This window comes from Dipodomys merriami, unplaced genomic scaffold (assembly GCF_024711535.1).
Source record: "Dipodomys merriami isolate MVZ:Mamm:240054 unplaced genomic scaffold, mDipMer1.0.p SCAF_2, whole genome shotgun sequence".
In the NCBI taxonomy this organism is placed as follows: domain Eukaryota; kingdom Metazoa; phylum Chordata; class Mammalia; order Rodentia; family Heteromyidae; genus Dipodomys; species Dipodomys merriami.
Window position 1 is genome coordinate 30,998,217 of NW_027203381.1, and position 10,778 is coordinate 31,008,994.

At 41.3% G+C, this 10,778-nt stretch overlaps 1 protein-coding gene across 1 annotated transcript in view; it reads right to left on the reverse strand.

Annotated features, from left to right (window-relative positions):
• LOC138832050 (putative Polycomb group protein ASXL3) overlaps window positions 1-10,022 on the reverse strand; it is a 51,236-nt gene extending 41,214 nt beyond the window's left edge. Inside the window, exon 1 of the mRNA XM_070029362.1 lies at window positions 9,928-10,022. Within this exon, the coding sequence (XP_069885463.1) occupies window positions 9,928-9,981 (54 nt within the window). The 5' untranslated portion in view covers window positions 9,982-10,022. The remainder of the gene's footprint in view (window positions 1-9,927) is intronic.
• Window positions 10,023-10,778: the final 756 nt, after the last annotated feature.

Consider the following 10,778-nt stretch of genomic DNA (forward strand, 5'->3'; position numbering starts at 1 on the left):
TCTACTGGATAAAAGGAAAAAAATATGAGAAGGAATTAATGAGGATAAAAGGTTTGTGTTTGGAACAACTGTGGAGCCAGGGATGGAACTTTGAAAGATGAAAGAGAGGACCAGAGAGTTGCTATAGAGTGGTGGGGAAGAGAAGAAATATTCGGCTTTAGTCTTGTGGAATATCTTCTTATGAAAATGGAAATGTTTCTACTACTGCAGGGATATTTGCCCCTACAATCTTATGTCTGATTCTCTAGCAGATAAAAAATAGACATGATACCTGAAGTCTGCCACCTAGATATTTCTGCCTATGTACCACAATCTTAAACGTGGGATGCAAAGGCAGCAGGCTATGACACATTCATGAGAGGTTGTCAGCAACTATGTCTCATGACAGCGCTGAATTCCAATGGTGGCCCTAGCTGATGAGACTCGTGCTACAAAGGCAAACTAGTCCTAACTAGATTTAATAGCATGCCCTGGTCTGCATACTGTCCAGCCTCTACTGATCACTATTTGTCAAGCTTGCTTCTCTGAATCATGATTACATGTAGGACTTTATAGCCTCAAAAAAAATTTCCTCTGTTTCTAACTTATCAGAGTTTCTTTCTGTTTCTTGCATATCATCATTCTAAGTGATAAAGTCAGCACATTCATCGCTGTATCCTGTTCAGTATTAAAGAAGTCATTTACCATTGTTAGATGTTAGATTTATTAAAAGTTCAGGGGGCTCTTACAAGACTTCAAAGAATCTATAGCCTTGTATGAATGCAATACGATGAGTAAGTTCTCTACAATGTAATTCACATTGTAGAGAATAAAATGGTGACTATTAAATACTTATTCTTTAGATCTAAGTAGAATAAAGATAAATCTACTCGGCAACATTGACACAAGGATATAAAGTCATCTGATGTCGAGGAGGAAGAGGGTCTATAAAACTCTCAGTTGCAATAAAGAAGTAAAAATTAACAGTAGACAAGGTGTCACATTCCTCTGTGCATAAGTGTAAATGAAGAAACATTTTCAAAGTACTAAGGCTAATCAAGAGAAATAATTATAATTGGCTAAATTAGTATTCTAAGGTAAGGACAACATGGAATCTCTTACTTTTTCCTGCTAAGTTTCTCTACTTTTTAAAATGAAAGATGTGCTGAGTTTGGTTGTGAGATCTTATGTTAAGCCATATATTTACAGAATAATGATTCAAAACAGTTGCTTTTAATTACTTTGTACCAAATCACAACAATATTCAGACTTCATTTATGAGAAAAGAAAGGATGACAGAAAAAGTCATGGCCAACTACTCACCCTTTCCATTTGTAATTCTCCAGATACCTTGTGGGTCTATAATGCAAAATTAAATGGTTAAACAAAAAAGTCACGTAAAAAATGAAAGCACATTTTAGACATCCAAAACTATGTATTAGACCCAAAGGCCTTTGCATAAGTTGGCAATTTGGGGGGGGGGGAGTGGAAAGAGCAGCACAAGAAATAAAACTGAGCATGAAAGTTGATAAAATGATAAAATATGCTGATGAACTTAGTGGACTAATGTTAAAATTAATAGTTTGCTATGTTTTCAAAGAATATAAGATAAACTTATAGCTGGATAAATTAGTAGAAGTTGAGAGGTTTGATGTATAATGGATGGAACACACTAAATTTTGCATATTATTAAGGAAAACAATCATATATCACTTTTTAAAAAGTGCTGCTTATATTAAAAAGGATTTGTCCTGGCCTGATAGTCTTTAGCTTAAAGGTAATCCATCACAGTCTAGGAAAAAGAATGACTCAGTAAGATTTGACCTGTGCTAGAGAGACATACAGCTTTACTAAGTAAGATCTGAAAAAGAAATTAAGAGACAGAAATTAGTTGAAAGATCAAACCTACATATACATTGATCGGATCCTTCCGCTGTCACTTCTTGGCATGCTTAATACAAGATGCATTTATGGGAAGTATTCAATAACTGTTAAATGAACTTAATAAATGTCACTTGAAATTTCCATAGGATCTAGAAACAAACACTAACTAGGAATCTTGATACAAATCTATAATTCAGGATAAAGATCAAGAGTGGCATTTCCATGATGAGGAAGCTGGTTCTGGGATGGGCGAGAATGCAGGGGAATGGAAGAAAATGATGATATAGTAGGATAGATGGAATCTTGAAATATAAAAGAGACCATGGCACTCAATTGAGGAGGAAAGGATGAGGGACAGGAAGAGAGCAAGGAGAGCATCAGTAACATTGGACTAAAATACTGAGGTTGATTTGGAGAAGAATCTAAATGGAAAGTATGTAAGGAAGACTACAATAATTTCTGGTTACAAGGTTTCAAAGATGTTACAGTAAATGTCTTTAAATGGAGATTTTCTTAGAAATGTATGTTTAAATGTTTTTGGCTATGGGGAGAGGGTTGAAGATGTGGAGGGTTACAAAGAACACAGATATCCCAGAGAGTAACCTCGTTCTGTCACTATAACCAAGAAGTTTTGATATAGGTATAAATTACATGTATTATAAATGCTTAATAAATAATACCTTCATTGTGTCATGACTACCTATAACTACGCTGGAAAACATGAGTAAAATCCAATATCAAGTGAAGAGGGTCCATTCTGTTCCCTTCTTTAAGGTAACTGATAACTGATTTTCATTGAGAAATCAACTCCAGCATGACAGCTGCATAGAGAAAAATGAAGTATTTTCCCCAGATTGGCAACTGCAGAATTATTTTCAAAATCATGATCTGCTTTTTCCTGATCTAATTTATGCTACAGTTAATTGTGTAAAACAAACCCATGATAAATAACTATATCATAAATTAAATTTAGGCATATCTATTTTTAGATAACTCTTATCATTTCTAAACTTAACCACAAAGTATGAACTGTACCACCTGAGAGAATCCCTCAAGTTCTAAAAGTTCCACCAAAGCTAAGGTCTGGGTTGTCATTTAAGTCATATATTTCAGCTATTAAAGTCAATGTTCTGACAAGCCCTTTGGCTCTAACCTCAGGCCATGAATTTGCCTTAAACTGACATAAGAATGTGTCAGAGGGCTATATGTCAATCAACCAGGAGAAGTGCCTATTCTGAATTTAGTGTTGTCAGTTGCTGACATTAAAACCAGCAACAGTTAATTGTTACCACTTCGAGTGGAAATACTAAGGAAGAGGAGTGGAAGGTGTCTAAGTTCAAGCAGATAAAGCTATTAATTGCTATCCTTTTATGTAGATTTGTTTAATAATGAAAACAATGCGGCTAATCATATAATGTTTCTATTTGTTCCCTAAGGGCTCTTCAGGGAAAGTTTCAGTCAGGGCTAGATTTCTGCTGCTACCAACTGTGAAGGGACAAAAGGAGAACAATCAAGGCACTCAGAGCTGGCAAATAGCTGAAAGTGGTTCTGCACTCCCCAGTGCCCTATCACCTAGGAGCCAGGGGCTGGACTCCTCAGCTTTTGGGATGGGGTGGGGGAAGTGGAAGATGCATAATTAGAATAGCCAGAACTTCACACAGATTTTTTTACTCAAAAGGAGAAGAAAGGGGAAGAAAGGAAAGGGAAAGATAGAAAAGATGAAAGGGGAGAGGGAAAGCAAAGAAAAACAGAAAGAGGAGAGAAGAGAAAACCAGGCAAGCAGAAAGGCAGGGTGGTGCAGCCTTGGATACTACCAATGACTGCATGCAACTAATCTGTCAAATTCCCAACAGCTAAAATGCACATGGTCCCCCACCCCCCACCACAGAGGCAGGCTAGACTAGTAAAATGAAAGTCTTATCTAGCACTGTTCCTTAAGGACATGATGATGATACTGGACATGTCATTAAACCACCCTTAAAGACAATCACTGAGATGATTCTAGCTACCTACTGATTTCAAGAGGGTATTTTAGAAAACAAATGTCTTTTTGTTTTTGCAAATGTAATACATGTTATTTAAGGATATTATTCTGCCTTATCTGTTATCAAATGTAGAAGAGAAGAAACGTGTATTATTTAATTTTGTTGTTCAGACTCTTTATTGCCAATTAATGAGAGCATTCAGAGCCACCTCCAAACAGGACAGTGTAATCTCTCACTCTCCCTGTATGACTACATGTATAATAATAGTTTGTGCTAGTCTGTGAGCATGGGCTGGCCACAATGTCTTAATTTTCCCTCAGTTACTTTGTCCTTACAGCTCATGCTACATCTCATTGCCTTGAAGTGATTTCCAAGTCCCTCTCCAATCTGATCAAAATTTCCCTTTGCATCTAAGGGCCTACTCCTTAGAGTAGTAGTCTTCTGACTAGACTGATAGCTCTAAGCTTATCTATTCATCACTCCCTGGAACCTATCCTCTTGCTCAGTCCCTTGTCCATGGAGCTATCTCAGGTCATTTTCCTCTCATCAACAGTTTAAGTATTCTATTTCAAGATCCAACATGGTTTCAACTAATCCATGAAGCATTCCAATCTCCCCACATACCACAAAGCTTCTCCCATAAATCAGTGAACCACCACCTGTTTAGTCATTCCTGGGTCACCTCCATGATTTAACTATGTCTGTTGTCATCCTCCACTTTTTCTTGATCATCTGATGAACTTCATACTTCTTGAAGCTCTATCTTTAGATTCTCTCCCCTGCTCCAGCATCTGAACCATCTAAACAGAATCCCACAAAATATTTAGGGGCCACATTTCACTTTTGCAGTGCATATGGGAAAAGTTTAACAGCTACTACATTTGTAACTGTTGAGTTGAGTGCCTTTCCTGGTTAGCTTTTCTGTGATGAAATTCCTTTACAGGTAAAACTCAACAAGTCTAAAGGCCTCAGGTATACTAAGAAAATATCCATTCCACTTCCGACATCTGCTATCAACGAATATATCAAAGAGAAACACTTAAAGAAAATAGTTCTTAAAACTTACTCTCTTGTCAGCAAGGAAAAGCAAGTAACAACCTAAATGCGAGGCCTAACTTCCCATTACTTATCATTTTGAAAACATTTTTGCAAACTTGAAACTTATTTTCTCTCTAACTAGGCATATAGAGATCACTAAACTTTTTTCTATGATTCAAACTGCAAAATGTAAATTTACATTCCAGATTTGAAAGACAAGATGATGAGATACCGACATGAAGACATGATGCTAAGTGTGAAAATCAGCTGAATCAAAGCAAGTGAAATTTAGGCAATTGAAACTAAAACTCCATTTGCAGAAGCAGATTAGCCAGGCTCATGAGCCAGTAGACATTTTTGTAAGTTATTGCTCATGCGCACCTATGGGGTGAACCCAAATCACAAATCAAAATATATTTACTGTCAAAAAAAGGCCTGAATATATCCTAAAATTTAAACATCACTAGTACAATGAGAAAAATGTCAAAAGCAATTCAAACATTCTGTCGTTTTCATGATTATCATTCCTGAGAAATGATACTTACTTCCAAAATATCAAGACTAAAGGCAAAGCAACCAGTACATTAACAATTATGAATTGTTTTCTATTTTAACAACTACCAATACCATTCAGTTTCATTTTATAGAAACCCTAATAGTTTATTTAGAATGTCATGCATTATGCAAAAAGAACCATTGCTGAGCAACCAATTCACACAGATTTCCTTTAATTAATAAGCCCTCCTACTTAATTTTTAATATACTGTTATTTTTCAAACTTCAATTTACTTAATATCATCAGTAAAATCCTGTTGTGGCATAAAAGAACAGAGGCCTATTTTCTTAAAAAATTAAGTAAATTTGCTATTTAATTTTTTCCAAAGGTCACCTTGAACTACCACACACACACACACACACACACACACACACACACACACACACACACACACACAAAGAATAAGAAGAAACCAAAGAGATGTACATTATCTGTATGAATATGTCTTCACTATGAGTAAATAAATCAGTCTTGTTGCTAAGCACAAAGCTACTAAGATGTTAAGATTTATTTCCAGGTGGCACTGAGACTAAACAAAGATTGTAAAGAATAAAACAAACAGAAGGAAACTCTGGGGGAACAAATTAATACATCGAATTGTTATCTCAAAGCAGCATTACAAATACAACAAAGTGATGAAATTATTTTTAAAAAACACACACAGTCCTTAAAGCAACATCAGTTTTTGCATGTCAAAAAAGAATTAGCCTAGAATAAATATATAAATAACAGTATGTTCTGGTAAGCCAGTAACAAAGAAGCCCCTTAGTGCAGTAAAACAAAGTCCTGTCAAATCCCCATTTTTTTTTTTTTTTACAAAGAAGCATGAAGATCCTTTCACAATGGTTTAAACTGTATTTATAGTAACAGAGTGAAGACTTGGGATAAAAGTCAAAAGGATTAAAGTCAAAGCCCCAGCTCGACATGAGTTACGGTTTTGATTTTTATTCTTATTGTGGTCTACAAATATTAAGACAGAAGATACTTCCATTTGATTGTGGGATCCTCTGAGACTCTCCACCCTCAGAAGAGCAGATGAAACAGATGAAAATGTACAGGGTTGGGGAGCAGACTCCATATTAAATGGCAATGCGCAAAGTAACAACTAAAACTGCAGAAGGCTGTTGGGGGAGGGGTGGAGGCTAAAGGCTGAAATTGTGCAACTGATGCTGGGCAGAAGTGTGGCAGGGGAGTTTTAAGATGGCAGCCTGTTCATAATCACTGCATTCCTGAAAATATAGGCAAATTATACCACCAGTATTTCTGTAAGCTGAGCAAACCCACCACATTACAAGCATTTCACACTCTATGAGAAGAAAATGGTAGAGATGTAGCTGCCACTATAACTCAAACACAATTCCCCCTAGTCCCCCACCCCTAGAGTTGCCACTTAAAAGAGTTTGCAGATTTAGAGACTGTATACTTTTCTGACAAAGAAAGAAAGAATTCTGTGTGTATGGAAATTCTTACTCCAGAAAGAATTACTCATCTTCCATATCTATTTTTTTTCCCTTAAAATGAAGGCAAAGCTGCATTTAAACATAAGCTGTCAGTTATGGTTAGAAATATCTACTTTGAATTTTCTCTTTCCTGTGTCCTCTTGTAAGAAAATCACACATGTAGTGACACATACATCCATATTAGTAGTGTATGTGTGCATGTGTGTGTATAAATTGGAAGGTTATTCTTAGTGTTGAGTAATCTATTAATTCATATAGCACAAGAATCACATATAGCCAGATCCTTAATCTTTACTTTGAAAATCAGTTACTCAGTGTAATATTTGACTTTTTAAAAAAGGCCAACAGTCCTAAACAACAGCAAATTCATCTGCAGCACTGTAAAACCTGAATACTATCTGCTTTAAAATTCACTTTTCACTGAGTAAGAATTAATGCTCTCAAATATAAAAGTAAAAATATTTTAACATGCAAGTTTGGAAGAGAGTTCAAGTCCATATGTATCCATTTAATCATATAAAGAGCACTAAAAACAGTGGTCATTACCCACATGGATCCCTCCTTTTATTCATAAAATAAGATAGAAATTGTCATAACTCACTTTTACAAATCACAAATTTCTGAAAATGATATTTGCAATACAATTACTTGCTATTTTACTCAGCCTTTTATTTCAATTGTCACATTTTGAACACATACACATTTGTACAACTACCAGGGGAAAAATAACTTGAACCAAATTGAAAAATTACCATAACTACTAGTTCAATATGTCTGGTTAAAATAGAGACATCTGGTCTATCATTAATTCTTTTGTGTTGATGACTCCTAGTGTGTCTTTTCCCATTAATGAACTTTGCAAAGGACAAATTCAACTTTCAACACACACACACACACAAATCCATAACTTAGAAATCTAGTGCAAGATACACTAATAGCTAAATGTCATGATTCAACAAAATAAAGCCCAGCCTTTTGAGTATCATATACTGATTGAATACAAATGGCTAGCTTTAAATCCCATCAGGGTAATGTTATTTATTAAATTATTCTCTGTAGGCAGGGATGGCTAATTCGTGAATCATTACTTTTAAATATTTATAAATCAACTTATTGTTCACTTGTTTAAAATATATACACTGAGGCTCCATAACAGTACTCGATTGTTACTCCAAGGAGCCCGAATAACACGATTTCAGATGCCTTACACACCCCCACACAATTCTGAATTAATGGCCAAGCAAACAATAAGTAATACACTCTTGCTCTGGCAAAAAAAAAAAAAAAAATCCTCAGTGATCCCATCAATCTCGTATCTACTTAACACTTACTGCTCACTTCTCACACACCCCCACCACCAAGTTTCCTCTCCCAGACACAGTTCATTAGAGAATGACTATCACCTTCTCATTCATCCACAAAGAGAGTGATTTAGCTTTAGCGATTAACACAATCACAGATAAAGAGAGAAATGATAACATACACCACTACCAAATTAACAGAGGAAGAAGTAAAAGGGGCAGGCCCCTCCTGCTACCAATAACCACATTACAATTAAAAAAGACTTTTGTCACTTCTTTGCAATAAGGCCAATTATCTAAAACCCTTTGCTAGAATCCAGAGACAGCAGCAAGGCCCTTCAAGGAAACTCGGATAATTACTTTTGACAAATGTTGTCCTTGAGCATAATGTAGTTACTCAAAAGCCTTTTTAAATGACTACAGTTCGAGTAAAACAATCTTTACAAAGTCAACCCAATAACAGGTATACACACACACACACACACACACACACACACACACACACACACACAACTGCATGCAGCCTGCTTTCTTTTGGCCAATTTATAACAGATAGTAAGTTAGTGAATAAATATTTAATTTAAGCAGCCTAAACCCCGAAAAACTCAGCTTCGAATGCAATGCCTCGCATTCCCGTGAGACAAGACTGTGCAGAAAGATCCTTAAAGAACACACACACACACACACACACACACACACACACACACACACACACACACACACCCGTTTACAGCCATCCTTTAAAGGATCGGGGGGGGGGGAGTGAGAAGAAAAAGAAAAAGAACACACACGTACACATACATGCATCTAACCACAGACGCCGCCGCCCCTGTGCCAACCAGCATTTCTATAGAGACATTCTTTCGATGATTAAAACGTAAGCTCCGAAAGGTTAAAAGAAAAGGAACAGGCGCCAAGTAACACCGCCGCCCGGAAAGCCAGGAGTAAAACACACCTAGCTGTACACTCTTAACCTGACACGACAAATGGCACTCACTTAACTTCAGCCAACACACACACACACACACACACACACACACACACACACGTGCACGGATGTACACACAAACATCGAGCAGAGCACAATACCTACAAACACAGCGAACCGGATCCACACAAAACATGCACGTATCAGTGTGCGTGCAGAATGCACACGACACGGCACACAGACACGCACACGACCCCTAGACCCACATGCACACGCCCCACGAGTCCGTGTCGGACACACACACACACATACACCCCGTGCAAGCATGCACGTGTAAAATGTTTGAACTCACAAACGCCGAACATACCCCCCAGCCCGTGCACAGAGTTATTGATGGAATTCCGGGGGGTGGAGGGGCCGGGAGGGAGTGGTAATTGCCACACAAAGGTCTCGGGAGCGGCGCCCAGCGCTCGGAAATTCAGCCTGGGAGCCGGCACAGCCGAGCTCCGAGCGCCAAGTCCGGGCCGAAGTGTCCCGGGCGGTCCCGGGCGCGGCGGGCGCGGGGCTCCCGCGGATGATCGCTGCGCCCCTCCGCGCGCGCACGCACACACTCGGGGGCTCCCGGGCGAGCCCACTCCCGCGGAATAACAAAGAGCGGAGCCGGCAAGCGGGCGGCGGCTCGGGCTGGAAGTGGCCGTCTCCGGCGGCGGCGGCGGCGGCGGCGGCGCGGGGCCGGCGCGGGGCGAGCGGCGGGGCCGGCGGGACGCGCGGGCGGCGGGCGGGGGGCGGTACGTACCAGGCGGGCAGCCTCGGCCCAGGTGCGGTCCTTCTTCTTCCTCTTGTCTTTCATGTTTGCATCTCATTGATGGCTCTGCCGATGACGTCGGGGATTCCACGGGGTGCTCGGGGTTCGGGCGCGGAGACAATGACCCAGTGACCCGGTGACCCGCACTCGCTCGGCGGGGGGAGGCGCGCGGGCGGCGGCGGCGGCGGCGGGTGGGAGGGATGAGGCGAGGGGGTGGGGAGGGTGGGTGGGGGCGCGCGGCGGCGGCGGCGCGCGGCGGGCGGGACGGGGGCGGGGGCGGCGGCGGCGCCCGGGACGCGGGCACGGGGGACGGGGGGCACGGGGGACAGGGGGGCGGCGCCCGGCCGGGCTCGCTCGTGCGGGGCTCGTGCTGCGCCGCCGCCGCGGCCGCCGCGGTGACAGCTCCGGGGATGCTCGGCTCGCTCGGCCCCGCTCACAACAATACACTCTGACGTCACGGGGAATGGCGACGCGGCCGCACACTCGCCCCCCGCGCTCACACTCGCCCCCCGCGCTCACACTCGCTTCCCCCCCCACGCGCGCGCGCGCGCACACTCGGCCTCCGCGCGCCCCCTCCTCCGGCCACGCCCTGAAACCCTCGCGAGACCCCTCTCCTGCCAACCCGGTCCCCCCCTCCTCCTCCTCCCGAATCCACGGGGACGCTGCCCCCCTGCTGGAGGGAGGGAGGGAGGGCGGGTCCACTTTCGGCCCCGCTGTCCCGGGAGGGCGGAACACCCCGGGCCCGGTGGCCCTTGGAACTTGGGTAGGACTCTGCTTCACAGCTGGAGCCTCTCTGTCTTGTGCACGCACTGCACACACACACACACACACACACACACACA